Below are 22,589 nucleotides of genomic sequence, written 5' to 3' on the forward strand. Positions count from 1 at the left end.
TATTTATTTTATTTATTTATTCATTTCTTTATTTGTTTATTTATGTCGATCTTTTGACATCATTTATAGACTTTGTGTGTGTGTGTGGGGGGGGGGAACCGCGTGATTTTTAACCGGTAGAAAGCGGGACCCTTGAATATTTGGTCCATGTTACGTCATTTCAAGAACTATTCTGGGTAGCGTCAATGTGTTTTATTAGAAAATGATAATAATAATGATAATAATAGTAAAATAAACAACTATGCTACATGGCTATACATTCTGCGTAGTATACCTATCCATATACCAAAAGGTCTCTTCCTCCACCCATTCGTTTCCCTTGTGGATCAAAGTCCATCCCCGTCTCCCGCCCACTCCCTGGGTCAGAAGCAATGCAGCAAGACACAGCGCATCCACAGCAGGACCCGACGACAGGAACTGGTCTACCCCCACCGATTCGATTACATGGCGACCCTTCTTCCTTGTCCCTCATGCGAAAATAGGGAAGACGAGGCGTTTTACTGACAAAAATTCTATACTTCATGAACAGTAAAATTCACTTCAGATTTTGCAGTAAATCGTCATGAATGCCACGTACCCCGGCTATCCAAGGCAGTGGCGGATCCTCTTTTTTTTTTTTTTTTTTTTTTTTTTTTAATGTAGATGACGCTTTGGAGGGGTGGCTAACCTGATTTTTGTAAATATAAATGACGCTTTTAAAGAGATGTACTCTAACACGAATAAGATGATTTTGAATATAAATTGGCGTGTTCTCACTTTATCTTATTTTTTCAGAATATTGAACAAAAGTAATACTTAATCTTACATTTTAAAGAATTACCCTCAATGATGTGTTGAATATTCTTCTGCCACTGTAATACTGCTTTCTGACATGCATCGGTGCATACGTTGCAGGTTTCTCAACCTGTACAATGATGCAATGAAAGTTTTTTTTTTTGGGGGGAAGCTTCAGCCCCCTCAGCCCCCCTCCCCCTAGATCCGCCACTGATCCAAGGGCATAAGGTGAAGAAATGGACCGCAGTTAAGCGTCTCCTGGGGTAGGTGTCCTTGGCTCGCGTGTTAGAATCTCATTCACGTGGTCATTTACCTGAAGTAGCTCGGTGCATAGTTTAGCAGATGTCTCGGAGTGCTGGCCCCATGCTGGAGCCTCGTTGACACGGGGGGGTAGTATAGTAGCCATTAGTGCTAGCAAAGCGACTTGTAAACTAGCCCTCCACTTGCCCAGTGTGAACGGAAAGCGAGTCAACTTGCCTCCGGACTATCCTTGTGTCAACGCTTACTCCTTAGGGAAGTTAACTTGCGGCAGTTAGCATCAGCGGCTACTAAACTAGCTTCCCCGTGTGCGACGAGGCTTCAGGCTCCCCTCCCATCCTCCCCTCCCTCTGGTTCCACTCAATGCCTTCCACTGCGTCCACTCTTGCATGTCTGGCGGCAATTCCACTTCCATGTCCGTAAAGCTGACCACTCTTCCTACTTGTACTATCCCCCTTACTCCCCTCGTGACGTCATCGGCCGGTCTCGCATTCACTCAGCTCTGGGTTCGAGTCCCGCACTCTACTCCGATTCCCAACACCTGTCCCCCCCAACAAACAGTCCCCAAAGGCGACGGCTTCGGGCGCAGCTACTCAGCGCCTCATGGCGTAGGTTGCCTCTCAATACTTCTCCCGTTGTACCACCCGCGCCTCAAATATCTCTTCTTCGTCTCCTCTTTGATGTCGTCTCTCCGATGCGGCAGTGTCCTTAAGGATAGAAGCGCCGGATCTTGCCGACGAAACAGCTGTTAATGAAATTATATATATATATATATCACTTGGACAAAATGTAGTGGTACATTTGTAAATAATAATCACGAAGAACCCACAATCGGAATAAAAGGAAACTTAGAAGTATAACTTCCATATTTCGGCCAATATATATATATATATATATATTATATATATATATATATATATATATATATATATATATATATATATATATATATATATCACTTGGACAAAATGTAGTGGTACATTTGTAAATAATAATCACGAAGAACCCACAATCGGAATAAAAGGAAACTTAGAAGTATAACTTCCATATTTCGGCCAATATATATATATATATAATACACACACAGACGCAGTTGAAAGAGTTCCCGGCCGCCACTACAGCGGTCAGGGTTTCGAATCCCGCCCAGGGCTGAAATAATATCAAAACGTGATTCAAAACAATGGTGAATGACGCGCGCGCGGTACCTTGATCCTAGCGACGTTGCTTGATTTTATATATTTTGCCCCTTCAGTTACATAAAATAGCCTGTAGTTAGCCAGAATAGAATTTATAAAACCCCGCCACCTTATTGTGAAATTTCATCCTTTATAAATTGAGTTAATAACGTCGACAATAAACTCAGTTTTCTTTCAAGACAAACCGTACAAGCCGACCAGACCAAGCACATTTGCTACCATTGCAAACAGGGAAAAAATATATATATATTCATTATATACCAGGCGTCAATGTATCAAAAGAAATTTGATTTTCTTTTCGAGTATCCATACAACCCAAAGAAAAGAGAAAGACGTTTGGAAAATGAAACTAGTTAGGTCACATTTTCTTTCCGACGTCAAGTCGTCCAAGTGAAAATAAATTCAAAACGACTCGATCACTTGCACGCTTGTATTTATCAGATGCGTCCAACTGTCTTTATGATAACTTAAATTCCCGGGAAGAGGAGATAAGCTTCAGTCTAGAATTACAAAGAAAATATTGAATCCAATATTATACTGTTTGATGAAACCTTTAAAATATTTCTTGTTGTATAATGGAAGGGATACTTTGGAATGGCGACGTTAGGTAGGTGGAGAGAGAGAGAAGCCAAAGATAGCTGTCGACGTCAAACGGTCGCATTCAAGTATTTTCATCTTTTTTAATTCGACCTTTCTCGATTCTTTCTTTCTCGTCCTTCCTCCCTTCTGTTCGCTCAAAGTTCAGCGTCAGCGCTTCCTCCTCCACCACCCCACGTGCACACTCCACGTCTGTATCCAGAATTCCAGTGACAAACAGATTTTCCAGAAGTCAACCAGAATAAAATCTTCGAGGTGCACCACCTTATCTAGGACAGTTATCGCTAGATTTAATAGATAAGCTGGTGAGCTAGATTAACTAGAGAAACCAGGTTATATTCTTAAAATAGCGTCCACCCCATCTTATTAGTGACGTCATTTCACACCTGAATAAAATCAATCTGCGCCGGCCAAAACAAATTCTTGCCGGTGTAGTGGCTAGCGTCTAGATTTTTCACACTGGAAGTCCGAGTTCGAACCCTGTTCACAGCTCGAAAGCTTTACCCATACTGCAAACCGTTACTGTCCCCTTTAAGCAATGGGATGGTGGTATGTTTGTGAAATGACAAGGTCACCCCAAAGCTCGGCTCTTATCTGGGAGAGAAATAGTCGTCGATCACAAATCCCACACGTGATTTTTTTTTTTTTTTTTTTCAAAATCTTCGTTTGTCTCTGCTTTGTCGCATTCCCTTCCATACGATATCCATCCATCCATTCATCCATCCTCTGAATATGATTAGGACTTTCCACCCAATCCACTGAATCACGCAGTGATGAGTTTTCCACAGAGATTTGTCAGCCCATTCCTCGGCCTCCCCCCCAATCGCCTCCCACTCCATCCTCATCACCAATCACCGATATTAATATTCATTAGGTCCCTAATCAACATCGCATTTCCATCCATTATTCCTTTATCATCGACATCCAGAAGATCTCGCGACATCTTCGTCCCTCCGCTCCTTCTCTCACTTCTCAGCCTTTCCGTTATGTTTTAGGTCTTTCAGCCAGTGCACTATGGTCCCCCGACACCTTTTATTTTGTTTGTGGTTTGCGGGACTCGTACCCGCTCAGAGCTCATCCTCCCAGGTGGTCCGGAAATGTTCGAACGCAGGAGACGGTGGCCACGCTATAGCCACATCACTTACGATACCCGCTGATGCATCACACACACACAGTGACGTCACCAAGTCACCTCAAGTCCGATGTGAGCATTGGTGTGGGGCCATGACTCGGAGTGGATTCCGTTTCTAACCTCAGCGCCGCGGGCAGGATTCGAACAGACGTCGAAACCCCACGCGGTTACCAGACGCGCGCGCTACCAACCGAGCCACGGCGGGATCCCCCGTCCGGCGCTCTTCGGGCCCAGATACTCTAAGGAGGTCGGAGTTTGTTTCTTTATCTGCCGCCAGGTGGCACGTCCCTCTGGGATCTTCTGGGCTTGAGTTCGAGTCCTGCCTTGGCTTGAGGCAAATCAAAGAATAGAATATGTTCTGGCAAACCCGTGGACTCGCGGTGATGAGTCTAGATGAGGCGAGTGCGCTCTATTCTCACGCAACAAAGGCAAGTAGACGAAAAGTGTAGCACCCTTCACATGAGCGTTTCTGTCAGACGTAATATCTGTAGAGAAAATAAGAGGAATTCGCCACACACACACAAAAAAAAAAAAAAAAAAATCAATAGTTCCATGCATATTCTTCCCTTTGACATTCTAACCGCTTAGCAAAAGTGACATCCCTTTCTCCCAGCTGCAAACCCTTAACCCCAATACAATCATCTTGTGTTAACCAGATTGAAACACGTGGGCGGCTTCGTTGTAGAGTGAAGAAGTTATACTACATCGATTTTAATTTGAGCCTTTCGGCGCGGCTTGATGAGACCGCGCTTCTGCCACATCACTCCACCACTCTACTCAGAGGGGCTCGTTAGCTTTTTGTTTATATATATATATATATATATATATGTGTGTGTGTGTATATATATATATATATATATATATATATATATATATATATATATATACATATATCTCGGTCGGCAACGTCGCACAAGCCACGGTGGCAATTGAAACGGAAAGTTTGCAGGTTCGTTGTATTTCCCTCAAATCCCAAGCCATTCCTAACACTATGCAGTCCTATTATGAATATATATGTATTCCATAAATAGATAACGTACAGACTGATAGTGAGACAGATCCCCATGCGTCGGTCATCGCTAGATATCTAAACAAAAGGGATTTTCCTCGGGAACTACAGTGTTCTGTCCGTTAATCCGTGCGGGATTCCTCATTAACGAACGGCCATAAACATTGTGTAACCTTTACCTTCCACAATCACAGTCTCATTCCTCAACCAACTACTGACATCCCACCCCCCGCCGCCGTCCTCGTGACTCATCCCCCCCCCCCCCCACACACACACACCACTCACCCCCGTCCCTTGTCCGAAGTCACTGGTGTTGCCATTCGTAGCAACACTGACGTGTACAAGACGCTCACCACACCAAGGATTCTTGCCCAGGGGAAGAGGGAGATTCTTTATTTCCGGGGAAGTTCGGTGCTAAGAAAATTACGCCCTAGGAGGTACATACACCTTATACTTTAGTGTCGATTCTCTACAAATTTGTTATACCTGGTAAGCTACATTTTATAAAAAGTAGGATTTATATTTTCTTTTTTTCAGTTCCTGCAGAACCTTGATATCATTATTTTTCTCTGTTTTTCTTGTTTTGTATTTTTGGGTCGGTGATGTGTTTCTTGTGTAGGAGCGACACGGGGTAAATGGATAACTGCGTCAAGCCAAGGGGGGTAGATATATGACGTGGGGACATATATGACGGGGGGGAAAGGGTTGAAAATGGGTGTCGTATATGAACATGTCCCTTGCAGTAGTCTCGAGGAAAAATATATTTATTCTTATAAAAACACACGATATATAAAACACAACCTTCCGAGACACAAAAAAAAAAAAATGAGGGGAAGGGAGGGTTAGGGGAATGGAAGCCAACATTCCAGACTGTGAGAGAAAAGTACAAATCAATTGAAGGAACTGAGCACCCCTCCTGAGCCTCTTCGACCCCCCCTTCCCCCCCTCCCCTGGTGCGGAAAGAGAGGAAGAAGCCACCGGCAGGGGGAAGAACGACCTACACCCTCAGGGGAGGAGAAGTCGAGGACGATCTCGAGGACAGAGGAAAAGACGAAGAAGAAGACGAAGGTGGTGGCCATCATTGTCGAATTCCTTCAAAGTCATTGAAGAAAACCCTATCGCAATCATACTATAAGTCATAGATACATGCAAACATACATACGTGTGTGTGTTTGCTGTAGGTAGGCAGACGCTCTCGGATGACAATTAAAATCAAATAACGAGTTCAGTGTTACATGCGTTCTTCTCGATGCTTTCTTCTTGTTCTCGTTATTCCTTTGACTTGTTGGGAAATTCACTCCTCTGGTTTCACCCTACAACCTCTTGCTTTGCACTAGCCTCGTATGCCAATTATGATCTTCATGGAACATCTTCGGAGACCCAATTAAGAAGGAGAGGTGCTTACGCCAGGAGGCGCGTGCATAACTGCGGCCGAAGCCGTTACCCCAGCCCTCTGCGTTTGAACTGTAGGCGCAAGTAACTATAGTCACTGCTGGGAATGGAGTGAGGTGTGGGACTCGAACCCAGGACTATGGGAATGCGAGGCCAACATGCTTCCGATGACGCCACCAGTGCATTTGATCAATTATAAGGATAGTTTAATTGGAAGGGATGAACACCAGTTAGGACACTTATAACCCCAGGTGCAATCACTCACCGAAGATACCAGTCCGTAGGATGATGCAACCGATAACAGATGATGCTAGTTGTGATGGGCCTTTCGCAACTAGGAAGAGCCTGGAGATCAGCAGTTTGGGTATTAAGCGTTGGCGGCACATCTTCAGGGAAATTGCTTCTGCAGTTTGGAGTCTCCTATTCTGTTTATCGTTGAGATTATTATCTTGACTGTTCATTCTTTCTTTGCCATTGTTGTGATATGTCCCTGTCTTAATCATTCCAGAAGACAGACGCTAGGAAAAACGTTTGGACAGCTTCATGGTAGACATCCTTAGCACTGAAACGTCACAACCGGAGTTAATTCCCCGACAGCCAATCCACTCCAGGATGAAAATGTCCGTTTCATTTCAATCGAGCAACAGCCCACAGACTGAAAGAGCCCTTCAGAGCAATCGACCTAGATCGAAGGAAATGGGATACTGACGTTCTCTATTTCATCTTCTACACTTCAGGGGTTGTCCTTCAGTCTTGGCTGTTCAGCGTTACAAAACTATCCCTGAAAATGGTGTACAGACCAGAGCTCTTTTATGCGAACGGGGACCAAAATGATTAAGTGTAGTAACTGTACTGTACATACAAAATCCCCGGTACAAAGACTGTATCGTTCCCCAAGGGATAGGACGGTCTTGCATTGGGCCATGAAACATGCAGAGGTTAATGTGTGTATGAAGGGGTCTTTCTCATTAAAACAGCCCCTAATAGTATAAGGCGAGTGAAAAAAAAGCGATGTATCCTTAACAAGGATTATATACTTTGCTTCACGCTTGTTGAGCTCGTGGCACTAGGCCAAGCGCAATCTCATCCAGCAATACAATTTCCCTTGCCGGTCGCCAAAAAGTAGATTTATTTATTTATTTATTTAGTTATCTTTTTTTTTTTTTTTTTTTTTTTTTTTTTTTTTTTGTAAAGACGGAACGGAGCGGTCGTTTCCCAATTTGCAAAAAGATTCTCCATCATACAATTTCAAGTTTGCAACTCTTGAAAGTCACCCCCCCCCCAAGTAATCTTGTTAACATAAAGTCGAGATATGCATTACCCATCAGCTGATGTCCACGATGATACAAACCATTCACACTGACGCAATCACGACAACTTCTCTCCTATGACACCATTTAGAGATTTTGCTCTAACCAAATCATAACAACTTTATCTACCGTCAGCCGATTTTTATCAAGATAAGGAAACATCTACTTACCGAAGTTCGTGGTTCGTCGAACTAGTAATGCCTTCGAGGTCATCCTCCAAACACCTTCGAGGAGGACGTGGGTAGAGGCGATGGGGGGGGGGGGGCTCTGAGGCTCCGGGCAATTGAGAACCATCTAGTCTAACGTGTTCTTCAAGTCATCGAAGTAGAGGCGGCCAACCATGGAAATGTAGACATCCGGGTCGAGTCTTACTGTAAAAACACATTTAGGATAATCGTAAACAAACCGAGCTGGCGAACATATATGTAATTTCTTTATTGTGTGATTCATCATGCTCTTGGATCACGCGTTGGACTCGTGATTGACAGCTATTACCCTCCCGGAAGAGAGCTCAGAGTTTATATAGTACCAATCTATGGGTAATGCTGTGACCTTACACGCACACACACACACCAACTACCCGCCCACAAGAGCTGGAGTAACGACTCACAGCGCAGCGATACTGAAATTACTTTAGCCCTGGTCGGGATTCGAACCCGGACCGCCGCAGTGGCAGCCGGGAACTCTACCAACTGCGCCATCGAGCTGTGTATGTGCGCGTGTGTGTGTATGGAAACGTACACACCAGTACGCACGTGTGTGTACCGAGAGGATGAGTTTCGACTCAAAGCCAAGGTTGCATTGGCCGATGTTTGCCAGGAGCAGACTCCGCCGCTCCCGTTTCTGTACACTCGGTCCTATGTACACACCAGACCCGTGTACACATCGGAGACCTGTGTACACACCGGAGACCTGTGTACACCGTCTTTGTACACACAGTGCTGCCCTAACGCCACCATATCACCCAGTGTACACTGAAGTCCTATGTACACTCGTTTGTGTACGTGATACTGTACTCCCTGTACTGTTTGTTCGAAGATGTACAGGATGCGGTGTTGGGTGAAGGAGACATGGGAGTGTATGGGTGTATGGGTGATGCAGGATTCAAGTGGGGGAATTGGTGAAGAAGCTTCGAGAAGAAGAGGGAAGGGAAAGAAGGGAGAGGATAGAAAGTGCTGATGTAACGGAAGTTACGTAACATGTGACGCAGTGGAACCTGTGGCCTCTTTAATGGGCCACAGAAGTTCCCTAGTGGGCCACAGAAGTTCCTTAGTGGACCACAGAAGTTCCCTAGTGAGGCCACGGACAACCTAGTGGTAGTGGATGCTTGATCTAGTTCAGTGTTGAAGCGGTATGCAGAGAATTCAAAAACAGTAATGCATAAGCATGGTGTGTGCGAGAACCTTCGGTGAAAGGGAAGGAAGGAGAGAAAAGGGAAAAAAAGGAAGTTAAGTGGAAGAGGATGGGCAAAGTGTGGAGAAAGATGAGGAAGGGGAGTTGGGAGGACTGATGGAAGGGAGATGTAGTAGAAGGGAGGGAGGAGACTGAAGAGAAAGGAAGGAATTATCTGGGACTACGAGGAGCTCCACCTCAGCGCCCCGGGTTATGAGGCGCTGTTCTCGTCCGGGTCGCTGACTTGCAGACCCAGCAGTGATTTCAGCAGTGACTGCTTCTGGGCATCATATCCCGGAAGAGTGGGGCAATCCGGGAAGAGAAGCAGAGGATATGAATGGAGTTGAATAACATTCCGGGCAGAGTCCGGGAATTAATGGCAGCGTGATCAACCGGAACCACAATTCCGGTCGAAGTGCGTGCTAGCACACCACACCATCCCACCTACGTCTCTCTCTCTGACCTTAGGAGAATGGGGATTATCATCATCATCATCATCATCATTACTATTATTATTATTGATACTACCATCATTGTGTGCGTTTCGAATTTATAGTATGGAGAGCAATTCCATTATAAAACGAAATTACATGTGTAAAGAAAAAACGAAACTCTCGTGGAGGTCGTGCAACTAGGTCATGTAACTCTGCTGCAAATGTGCAATTTTAGAAGAAAAAAAAAATCCCAGCTATAAACTGCATAAGAAACGATTGAAAATTGTTGCACTTCCCCCCCCCCCCCGCTACCATGAATAAATGAATAGATAAATTAATAAATCATAAGCCTGTTCCCCTTCCTCTGCAGAAACCCTGATCATCCTTTCATTGTATTCTGTCTGCCGACAGGCGATTTTATTCAGCCGAGAGGACCCCCCCCACGACCTACCTCCCCGGTGTCTGACCGGGTAATTTTATCGATTTTATTCAGTTTGAAAGAGCCCCAATGAATTCTAAAGGATTAACAGAGAGGATTACAAAAGCTTTCTCACTTTCAGTGTCTTCCGCTCTCTCCCTCCCTCCCGCTCTCTCTATCTCTCCCCCATCTGTGTGTGTCTCTCGCTCTCCCCATCTCATTCTCTCTCTGTGTTTGTCTCTCTCCCGCTCTCTCCCCATCTCTGTGTTTATCTCTGTCTGTCTGTCTGTCTCTATCTCTTCCCCCTGCCGCTTTCTCCCCATCTTTTTCTCTCTTCATCTCTCTCTCTCTCACTATCTCTCTCCTCCATCTCTGTGTGTGTCTCTTTCGCTCTCTCCCCATCTCATTCTCTGTATTTGTCTCTCTCCCGCTCTCTCCCCATCTCTGTGCTTATCCCTCTCTCTGTCTTTCGTTCTCTCCGCCCTCTCTTCCTCTTTCCCCTCCTCCCCCTCCCCTCCTGATCCTCCGCCAACTGAGCTTTCTTCTTTTGTTTTGGAACCCTCCTTTGACATGTTCCCTTCTTGCCCCCAAACGCACCTCCTCCTCCTCCTCCTCCGCCTCCACTTCCTCCTCCTCTCCGTTCCCTTTATTCTTCGTCTCCTCCCAGGTTCCTCGCCCCCCTCTCTTCTCTCTCCTCTTCTCCTCCTCCTCCCCAGACCCCTCTCTTACTCTTTAAAGTTATTTTGCCTTTCTTTCCAGATTCCAATAGAGATATTTCTTTATGTGCTTATTCACACACACACACACACACGACGGCGCGGTTGGTAGCGTTCGCGGCGCCCACTACGGCGGTCCTGGTTCGAATCCCGACCAGGGCTGAAATAACTTCAGTATCGCTATGCTGCAGGTCGTTACTATAACTCGTGGATGGGAAGTTGGGTGTGTGTGTGCGTGTAAGGTCACAGCATTACCCATGGATCGGTCATATACGAGCTCTGAGCTCTCTTCCGACAAGGAAATAGCTGTCGATCACGAGTCCAACACATGATCCAAGACCATGGTGAATCACACACAGACGCACATTGCCAATCAATTTCAATCAGCATGCGGGTCGTTGACGGAGAATGGGGCGAAGGACAAGGCCGTATTACCTATGCTGTTGTGACGAGCTTTATATATTCTTAAATTGCCAGCGCCAGACGATTTTATTCAGCAAAATTATGTAAGTGTATAGTGTCCCAGAAAAATGTACTCACTCATTGAAACGTATCATAACGTTGTATTACCATCAGGTGTGTCAAGAAAATGGCTCTGGTCATCAGTTTAAAATTAAAGAAAAGTTAATCTCCCTTCCCTTCCTCTAGTCTAGTCCCCCTTGCGTGTTCGCAAATATTACGCAGCATTTTTGGGACACCCTGTATACTTTGTGGGTTCTTTCATAAAATTATTTAGACGATATTTTCTTTATAATCAAAACGATCATATATGAATAAATTAGATTTGTCCCAACAATTGTGATCAGTATGTAGAGAAGAGCAATTTCAAGGTGCATTGTACTCTTGCTCTCTCTCTCCTCTCTCTCTCTCTCTGAATTCTTAACAGTCTGACCAGTGACTTGCAATTCTTGGACTATTGTTGTAAACATTCCAGAAGTAATGATAATGATAATAACAGTAATAATGACAAAGATCATGATAATGATAGTAATGATGATAACAATCGAATAATGAAAATGTCCAATTTCACAATTCTTCCCGTCACTGGTTCGGGTTCGTTTGACCCAACCCCATGATACCTCATTTTCTTAAACCTTTAGTTTTTTTTTTTTTTTTTTTTTTTTTTTTTTTTTTTTACGAGCATCAAAATTCTATAAAACAGATGAATATATATTTCTCCGCCTCCGACTACAGATTGAATAATATGGTCTCGGCCACACTGGAATTCTTGAAATAGGGAACACAAGAATCGATTCTGTCAACTGAAGACAATAAGAGATGGGATTGTATCCTGCAGCGTGTTTTTTTACTATGCACACAAAAGCTCTCCCCGTTTCCTCTATCGAGTATTCCTCTCTCTGATCGATCACCAACTTCTTGGCTTGGTAATATATTACCATTGTTATTATTATCCTTAGTGTCATTGTTGGAACCAATTAGTTGTTTTGATATTATTGTTATTATCATGATTAACATCATCATTATTATTGTCGCCTTGCTTGGGGCAAAAATCAGTTTTCAAACTCCCCGACTCTTGGTAATTTGAAAATATAATGAGTCATCAATTAGAAAATTAATAGAATAGTCGTTCAGTATTGTGATGCATTGTACAAATGGTGTTCCGAACATCGCTTAACGATTTTATTCATCAAAAATACTGTTCCCGCCGTATTTGAGTTGACTTTTAGATATCGCAATCATGATAGTATTTTTTTCATCCAGGCAATTCTTTTTATCTGAGGGGTAGTGGGACTTCTCGATAGATTGATGCTTCATTCAGACAGGAACTCCCCTTTCTCCTATGAAGAAATGACATTGGGACAGAAAGTGCTGTAGAGTATGAAGGAAACGCGTCCTCCTTCTTTTATGTTAATTCAGAGTGAGGTAAAGGTGCGTCCTCGTCCCCGACTTTCCAACACCTACATGGACTGGGTCTTGGACAGATTTATCGATCAGTGTCGTTGCGGACTATCTATTGGCAAGACCAAGGTCAGTGACCTCGTGTTTGCAGAGGATACTGGCCTTGCAGCCCTCAAGTCACTGCACGGCGAGGCGAGACTGTGGCGTACATGTACCCCACAAGCATGCTTGTGCGTAAAATGCAAGTTTATACATTGTGGAGTTGTGTGGTAGTTGATCTGACTCAATGCTCGGAAAGGGTCACCGCAATTAGGTCGCGTTTGGTCATGGCGTCGGGTCAGTCCCTTGTATATGTATACTGCCTGCCCCGAGCGGGGAGGCCGGTCAGTTAGTCAGTTCCCTGTACTCAACTTGTTACACGTCACTAGGCCTTCGCGGTCGGTCCCCCACTTCGGGGACCACCACGCCACGTCTGCCTCTGACACACGTAGTACCTTCACTAGAATAAAGTAAACAAACGAAACTGCGCATCAATCTCTCCCTACATCACCTTGCCCAAGTAACACACCCGTATGTTAAAAGACCGCCTGGATTCCAGGTCTTCTGGTCCAAGACCAGGGTCCAGGAGTCTGGGGGGATTACTGGGTGACATAGTTCAGTCTGCCCATGCATGCGACGAGGACATTAAGGTCTTGGGAAGCTCCACATACCTTGATAGTGTAGTGCATAACAGTGGCGGGTTATGTCAGGAAATACGAGTACTTCGAAGGATTGACATTGCCCATATAGTGTTATCGACTCTCCCAAGCAGAATATTAAATGACGTTGTCGTTATTTGTGCAGGACTAAGATTCGAATACCCAAGTCAGTTGTCCTCCCTGTCTTGCTGTACGACTGTGAGACGCGGACATCAAATGCTGACTTAAGGAAGCGTCTTAATATTTCTGGTCACTAGAATGATTTTATATCAAACCAGAGACTGTACTACGAGACTCTCGTCTAGGCCAGTTACCAACAGCATAATTCGTAAAGGTAAACTCCGGCCATATATGGGCATTATGTGGCCCCACGTTTCCTTGATGTTGACCCCGCTCAAAGGATCGTCTCCACAAGAAACAACCCTCGATAAAGGAGGAGACGATGTGGATTGAACCAGTCGAGTTATTTGGAGTGGGAAGGGTGGCTGCCTGGAAGCTTGCCCCCAATTGATGATGATGATTGTATGAATGTGGAAGGAAGAGGGACTGAGGGAGGAGTGGAGGTGGGGGAGGGAGAGAGGACGACGCCGAACGCTCCCGTGACGTCAAGTCCCTTACGTACCCAAAAGCTTAACATAACGACACTGACTGGTAACATAAATATATTTCGGCGCCTTGATGTACTGCATTGCTATCGAAAGTTCCACGCCTTAATTCATGGAAGATTCATATATATTACTGAAAAAAACCCTCCGTCTTAGACAACAGAAATTTATTTTAACATTTACGTATACATGAAGAATTAGGATACGATATTTTTCTAACTCTTGTTACCAGACACTAAATCTAAACTCTGGGAAATGTCAAGAACTTTTATCATACTATACTCAGGAAAGACTATAAGATATAATTCATTGTATCAAATGCAATACTAAAGAGATTTAGAGCGGGGACTGCTACAAAAAGTGAGAACAATAAAAAGTATATAGAAAACTCAAGAAATCAACATAGGTAATAGCAGAAGAGATTCTTGAGGTAGAATTGTCCCGTCTGTTATAGACCGCTACTATTTCATATTCTCGTTTTTTATTAATCTATTCATCTATATATTCATTTATTTATTTATTTATTTATTTTCCTTAGGTCTTACAGCGAGTTCCCAGGAGAACCCGTGGAGCAAGTTCTAAGAAAACCAAAAAAAAATCGTAACATTACACGCTTCTCTCAAGCATTCAAGTTTGTTTTTAGTCTTGCAAGAGAACAAGGTCGCAGAGTATTACTCATCATTAATCTGATACACTTAAAAGTTGTTGATAATGGTTGCAGTTGAGCAACAAAGACATCATTGAACAGACTATGATCGTACGTTCATAATGGACGCGTTTAATACGGACATGCATTCCTCATTATAAAGTTTCAGCAAAACTTGTAGTGTATAGAAGGAGAGTAGGGGTGTGTGCACGGAAGATTGATGTACAAATACCTTTATCAGATTGTACAATTGGACAGAGCTCTCAAAAGAAACACCATTCGAGAATGGGGCTTTAGTTAGTACTTTCCCTTGTTACGGGAACTATTATTGGAACGTGCAACGTCTATGTGCTTGATAAAGCTTTAATAAGCAAAACGTCACACTAATTAAAGCCCCTTTCTCACATTTGGTGTCCATTCTGATTGACTTCTCTGCAACTGCCAATTACAAACGAATTGGACAAAGGCAATACTGGTATACATAGACATACGATATGGAAAATGTATGAATCTGCGTTTTAAAAAATAAAAGTCTTCTAAATTGAGAAGGAAAGGTACATAACATAAATTAAAAATTTCTTTACTCCAATATTAGACCACAAAGTAATAACTATTCACGACATTTACCTTTCGAGTGAATTTTCAAATCTAAATGAATATATCTTCTTTTTTTACAGACGAAGAACGGTAAGGATGACTTCAACGACCAAGACGACTACGCGGCCGGCGAAGATGACTTCCACGAACTCAGTCGTAGTTCTCTTCGCTTATTTCGCTCTTCTTCTCGTCTTTGGAACCAAGGGTAAAAAGTCTTTCATTAATTTATATTCTAGAGAAACTGCATATAAAAAGAAAACTGCTGTTGAGAAATATATTTAATATAATTTTCCCCTTCCTTGAACGTCATAAAGCCATGTATATCTTTTAAGATAAGGATACTATTACGATGTTATGATAACATTCCTGGATCATCACAGTTTGAAATTACACGTCCATGGTCCATCTTATTCACAGGCTTTTAAATTATTTCATTAAATCTGTCGATAATAAGAAACCCTAAATTAACACCAAAACCAAACGCAACTCCTCTTAAACTTGAGATTGAATTCCTTATAAAGAGTTGAAAGCAACAAGTGAACGTCAGCATCGAGTTCATCGATCTTATTGTTCTCTGTTCAGATGAGTTCATGTAGTGGAAAAGGGGATTTAAGTAGATTATGATATAATCTCCTTTTACATCAACTGTTGTACGATTTCATCGATCTTATTGTTCTCTGTACAGATGAGTTTGTCTTGTGAAAAGGGATTTAATTCCCCAATGATATAATCTCGTTGTATTTCAACTGTAGTGCTTCTCAATTTGTGTCTGTCTGTCACTTTATCTTTCCACATGACCCTGTGAGCTTAGTCTCTGTCTGTATTTGTTTTTTGTGTGTCTGTCTTGTCTGTGTTTCTGTCTCACGGTGTGTGCATTACTGTCTCGATGTATGTCTGCCCATACTCCTGTCTTTCAGTGTCTGTATTTGTTTCCTCTTCTGTCTACGTGTATGTCTTCGTATTTCAATGTCTGTGTCTTTTTCTCAGTGTCTTATCTGTCCATAAATCAGCCAATGTATCTCAGTGTTCTCCTGTCTGTCTGTATTTTGTGTTTTCATCCCTGTCATATCCCGTTTCTGATACTTCACTCCCTCCCTCCCCCCGTCTGTCTCCCACTCTCTCCCACCATCCCGTTTTCTATCTCTCTCTCTCTCTCATGGTGATGTGCATACGTATATTGCATACGTATGCACATCTAATGTATGTATGAGTGTGTGTGGCCAAGGCCACACACACTCATACATTGAATCACCCCCTCTTTTCTTTATATTTTATGTATTAGATGTCACCTCTTAAATCCGAACCAGTTATATCTAGAAGGGTGCATTCACTGAGATGTGCATGCGAATTTGATACGGGTGTGCACATCTTGTGAATGTACGAGTGTGTGTGGCTGGGCCCACACACACTCATATGTAATATCCTCCAAACGGGCTCACATCTAAAGCCCGTGGGAGCCTCACTCCCAAATTTCATAGACTAGATAGACTCTCTCTCTCCCTCTCTTTCTCGCGCGATGAGTGGACCGGTTGTCCACACACAAAGAAAGTAGAACAAGAATGAAAAGAAAACATGACATCACGATATACCGAATGCATGACGTCATGCGCATATGCGAACTCAAAACAATTCAGAAACTCGCATATAAATAAATAGCTACATAAATTATATGATATATTAATAAATAGCAGGCGATAACGCACTTCCATTTTTCTTCTTTTATTTATTTATTATTTTTTCTATTTTTAGTACAGCCCTAAGTCTAAGATAATGACCAACAAAAATGTCTTCTGTTTTCGCGTTTTCCGGATAAATATACGCATTGAACACTCGATGAGTTTTCTCAATGTTCCTAAAATACATGAGAACCTGCTATTCGGAAAACTGAAAGAATAAAATGAAGGATATGCTGCTGTTGGCAAAGAACAGCATATGCTGCGGTCGGCAAGCAACAGCATATGCTGCTGTTGTCAAACAACAGCATATCTTTGACGATACCCAGCGTTTCTTTTTACTAAGATCTCTAATCAAGGCATGACCTGGTCTATGCTGACCCATATCAGCATATGCCAGTTTATGCTGCAGGCTACAAGATCCCTGAATGCCAGCCACATTATCATCAATAAATTGTCTTAAATTAGGCAATTATTCCCAGAATACGTTTTGTGCATGCAAGGCGCACTATGTGTTTATAAAAAACTCTACGTCCATGAATCATAAGCACCTCTGATTTATGGTAAAATCAGGAGCTTTCTGTGTTCTTATAGACGTCAATATAAGTACAGAACGTGGTGTTCATGAGAACGTATGCTGAACATGAGTTATTCTGCGTTTAGCATTTCGTGTCGGCATAAACACACTAACCTTCTGTTTTCAACATCTATCAGAAAAAAAAACTCATGATTGAAGTTCACATGCCTTGCCTAGCGTTTCTACAAACGCTTACAGTATTTTTTCGAAATAGAAAAAAAAAGGTGAATGACGTATGATGTCACCAGGAATAAAATCTTTATATATATAATGAAATGTTCAGTATAATTCGAGAGTTGTTCTTTATTGTACTTCTTTTAAATTTGGATATTTAAGGTTGAGTATTTATTTTTTAATTACCACTTTAGCTAAATAACTACTTAACTCATTTTGTTTTGGCTACTTCCAGGCGATCTAATTCAGTTTTGAGTTTTCTTATGCCATTAGATTATTCATATAATTAAAGGTGTGTAAATCTTGTGCCACAATAGTTCTTTTTGAACTGCACATATACATTTGTTTCTTCGTAAATTTGATATATTCTAAGCCAAAATTATTTGTAATATATATATTTCATATGTATCAACCTTCCTTACCTTCAGATTTGTCGTCGATAGTATCTATTTGAGTCGTTGTTCACAGAAAAATCGATGAATTTCCGTTGCTGTTTCCTTAGAGCCGTCCGAGGATGGACTGGTCACGTTTCGGGTAGAGTAAATTCAAGTATTGTAAAAAGTTTTGCTTTCCGCCGTTCCTGTCTCATTTATTCGTTTATTTATTTCGCTCTCATCACTCGTGAACAGTGTACCAGGTTTTAATAGCTGGTTCATTTGTTATGAGATTTAGAATACGACATAATGCTTTCAGTATGTAAGTTATGACAAAATTTGCACTCAAACTTTCCCTCTCCTGGCCGAAGTAATGGAACCTTACCAGTCGTCCCGCTGTTGTCCGATTCCCTCTGCATAAGTACAGAAATTAAGCACTTCATATTATCTAACTAGTTTTAAAGCCTTCCTTGTCATGGAGCATTTTCCGTTTTATTCTGCCTGCCCCCTGTTTATTTAATTCCTTTTCAAGGTATACCTTACTGACGGGAGCTTGATAATAGAGCAGTGCATTTCATAAAAAAAAAAAATCACAATCAAACACAGACGGCAGAAATTTCCCTTCATCGATCACAGAGCTACCTAGTAACTTTGTTCCTAAATGATATTGTAGAAAACTTAATAATTTAAAGTGACCATTTCATTATTTGATTAAAATTTTTATGAGTAGATAAAATCTACTAAACTTACAATTGAAGAAAAAAATGCAGTTAATTTCTTGCTAATGGGAATTCGTATCATTATCACAAAATAGATCCTGATACAATCTTTGATATTTGTTACTGTGGTACATGCAAAACATTCGTCTATAATTTAAACTGTTTCCAGTGTTTACACACAGAGAACATTCTCTAAGGTTAACAAAACGATGGTAATTATTGTTATTGTTACCGTTGACAGCTATTATATGTGTACTAACTTGATTAGATCATGGCCACCCTAGACCATTACAAATACATTGATGTCTAGAAAGGGTAGCGTTGTTGTTGAGGGCATGGACGTTATTCTCATGGAACTAAATTTAGGAGTTTAATGCGCCTCACTGAATGGGTAGTCGTGACCACTTAAGTAGACACGCATGGAAACGATAATTTTTCACTGTGTTTACAACACTGTTAGCATTCGAGTATAAACTCAAGCTGGTTTGAGCCCATTCTATACATACTCACTTTTTCGTTTATATTTATTTAATTATCATATCTGTGTATTTTTTCACATCCGCACATTATCGTACATTGTGTCTTAGGTACGATTTATGATACAATAGTATTCGATCAGTACCAATTGAATAGTACCTTTTTATTTTTGGTTACCGCCAGACAATTTAATTCATTTCAATGTCACCCTCGCGATTACGTCACAGGCAGTGAAAATGCAATGGAAGCACGTTAGAATTTATATATTAAACATTTTTGAAAAAGAAAGTCCAATAACTGAAAAATGGGGGAATGTTGCAAGCCGAGTCGTCTGGTATGCAAGGCCCTCATTTGCGACATGACGTCATAAATTCCTCTGTTGTCATGGTGATCGAAGAGAACAGCGGGAAACGCGAGACCCGCAAGCTTATGTGACCACAAAGCAAAACAGAAAGGAAACATGTAGCCATCTCTGCTCATCACTGATATTCACATGCATTTTATTTATTCATTTATTTATCTAGCTAGTGCGAGATCATTTAGAAAAGAACAAGTTAATCTTTGTATCATTATTATGTATTAACATAATCGAATTTGTCAACAAAATTATCTGCTACGACTTCAACAGTAATAATACCTAATACACGGTAATGATACATATATTAACTTAGTTATACCGTACCTTGTATACGTATTAGTCATTAGATCTACCCATAAAGAAGAAATAAAATTTCAAACTACCAGGAACTGTGGCTAAAAAATCAATTCCTATTATGGACAAGAATGAGACTCGCACACACTGTCGTTGCTATTGCTCTTGTTGTTGTCGTTCCCTAGACTGTCTGGCCGAGCAGTCCCGGTCGTCTCCCTGTGGAACGCCACGGCTGGAACGGAGCCTTCCCACAAATCCCTCATAGTTTATGTTTTGATGTTGGCGCACATGCTTGTGTACAATGCACTCTTCCATAATGTGTTGTAGTATGGGTTGAAGTGTTACATCCAGTCATCCAGTCTCTTCTGGTAGCTTAGAAGAGCTCGATGGTGGCCGCATCGTAGTCTGGCTAGTGGACTCTGTCCTTTCGTGGGAGAGAGGATTCAGAAGGGTGGACATCAGGGGGTCTGGCATGCAGCATTGTATTGTCTTTCAATTTGTTGATGGAGCCGTGAGTGATATGATTGTGGATACGTTTCTAGATGCTGGTGTCTGGTGGTTGTGGAGGAAGAGAGGGAGTATTTGTGTGTGGCATAGGTATTTGTGTGTTTTGCTGTTTTCTGGCGTGTGTGGGTGTTCTGCTGTTTTTGTGGAGGCTGCGGCAAGTGTTTGTGTGCCTTCCATATCAAAGTGATCCTTGACCTTCAGGATTTTTGTTTGATGGTGTAAGGGATATGTTGTGTTTGTGTAGCCTGTAATTGTCTTTAGGGTTTCGTTTTGTATGGTCTGCAGGGTGTTGTGGTGTGTCTTAGTGATATGGGCGAATGCAGGATGCCCATAAATCTTCACTCAGCGTATGCTTTGGTCGGTTCCAGACCTCGGTGATAGTACTAACACCCACTGATACGATCTGTCTTCAACCAGTACATTCACTGTATCTTCCAGGAGTGGAAGGCATCAACTGTTACGTGTGTTCCTCAAAAAATGGAAGCGACGTCAACTGCGGGGATCCCTACCACCCAGCCCGGTCCACGTATTCAGTCGACTGCCAGGTTCCGAAGGAGCACCATATTGGAAATTTCCCTGCCAACTACTGCGTCAAGATTATTGGAACGTCGGGTAAGTTATCGTGTACCACGCGTAGGGCCTAGTAGTAGTTCGCTTTTTTTTTTCTGCGCGGTTCATGGGGTTCCCTACACACTGGTCTTGTGTTTAACGGTCACTGACTTTCCGCGTTTAGTCAATTTTTGAATTTTGTTCGTGAAGAACCGGAGGCTGAGTTTTACTTTATCTTCATAATAATGTCAACCCATCGATATCCGAACTGAGGTTTAAGATCTCATTATATCAACAAGTACAATAATTCAAATGGTACTTTTCTTATTATTAATTATTATTATAATTATTATTATTATATTTTTAAAGACCATATTGAGTGTATGAAGAGTGTGGGACAGTTCTAAAGTTCCTCTTCTTCCCCACCCGACAGTTAACGGTGAAGACTTGATCATCCGAACCTGCGTCTTGGAGAACATGGACTCTCAGTGCGGCGTCTTTCGATTCAGCAATGAACAGATGACTGGCTGCATCCTCACCTGTGATTTCGATGGTTGCAATGCAGCCACGCCACGAGTCCCTTCATCGTGGCTTCTCCCCCTCCTATCAGGCCTGTGGCTATTTTCAACAGCGTACAATAAACAATGAGAACGGGAGTGATAGGGCGCCCCGCTGGGCGTCGAGGAGAGGACGCTGACAATATAATTGGCCTCCACCATGCTTGGGCAAAGCGCCCTAAATGTGGTGCAGAATATCCAGATATTGACAGGTTTGCTTCTGTGTGTTTCAAGTGAGGAAATGCGTAAGTGTGATGAGGTTTTTAGTGATGTACATGTTATGTCCGTTTCGGAAAAAAAAGGTGGAGAATGGAATACGGAAAAAAAAGGTGGAGAATGGAATACGGAGGCAAGGAGACAGAAAGTGCTATTTAGTCCAATGACGCTGTCTATATACTCGGACCACTTATCGTGCGACGGTTTACAGCAAAATGCTAAAGGCAAAGTTATTATTTTTGCCATCTAGCATCTTAGAGTCGTCAGAAACATTAAAAAATAATATTTCAGTGTTCAAAGTAGTGTATATGTACAGTCTGTACGAGAAATGTACCAGTGTTCAGAAAAATATCGAATCAAAAAATAGGCAGAATAAACGTCATCATACGCTTTCATCTAACTCCCTGTGTTGTGACGAAAATAAAAACCTGACAAGTGGCATCGTTGCTTTTTTAGTTTATGGCATACAGAATTCATCCAATTCTCTTACACCTGGTAACATTTGCTAGCCATCGTGGGAAGGAAGGATTTTCCAGCTGTTTTGTTGGAAACTAGAACGCACATCCTCTGACCCACGCTAAACCAATCAGCACACCAGTCCATATTCGAGTCACAGCACTAATTATAACCCAAATTTTGTTTTAGAAGCATCAGTATCCTCAACCAGTTGTTACAACTAAATCAAACAACCAAGCAACTACATAACCTGATGGGTAGATTGTGATGACATACTCAATAACTATGTGTACATTCATTTAAGACTTGTTTGATAAAGCAATTTATTAAAACATGTAATAACAGAAAATATTATTCACTTACACCATGAATGAAATCACTGAACATAACTTTAACTTACCCTCAAAAATATTACATTCTACCGAACTTTGGATCACCTGAGGCAGTGACAGTAACAAGATTGTAATGTTAATTTTCAACTCGCTGCATGGAGTGGAGAGTTGGAATTTATGAGAGGCAGAAAAAGAAAGATGGATTAGGATGACATTATAAAGTATTTTGAGAAGGTTCACCTATACCAAACATTAAATGAGGTGTATAATCAACTCATATTTTTATATAGAT

General features: G+C 42.0%; 1 protein-coding gene across 2 annotated transcripts in view; it reads left to right on the forward strand.

Annotated features, from left to right (window-relative positions):
- The window catches only part of LOC143028386 (U-scoloptoxin(05)-Sm1a-like), a 29,536-nt gene extending 7,222 nt beyond the window's left edge, over positions 1–22,314 (forward strand). For both annotated transcript variants that reach the window (XM_076190378.1, XM_076190379.1), the window contains exons 2-4: positions 15,115–15,239; positions 20,626–20,799; positions 21,170–22,314. In XM_076190378.1, coding sequence (XP_076046493.1) covers positions 15,131–15,239; positions 20,626–20,799; positions 21,170–21,384 — 498 coding nt within the window. In that variant the 5' untranslated portion in view covers positions 15,115–15,130 and the 3' untranslated portion in view covers positions 21,385–22,314. The remainder of the gene's footprint in view (positions 1–15,114; positions 15,240–20,625; positions 20,800–21,169) is intronic.
- Positions 22,315–22,589: the final 275 nt, after the last annotated feature.

The sequence above is a fragment of the Oratosquilla oratoria genome, chromosome 9 (genome assembly GCF_046742065.1).
Source record: "Oratosquilla oratoria isolate Oo_2021 chromosome 9, ASM4674206v1, whole genome shotgun sequence".
NCBI lineage: Eukaryota > Metazoa > Arthropoda > Malacostraca > Stomatopoda > Squillidae > Oratosquilla > Oratosquilla oratoria.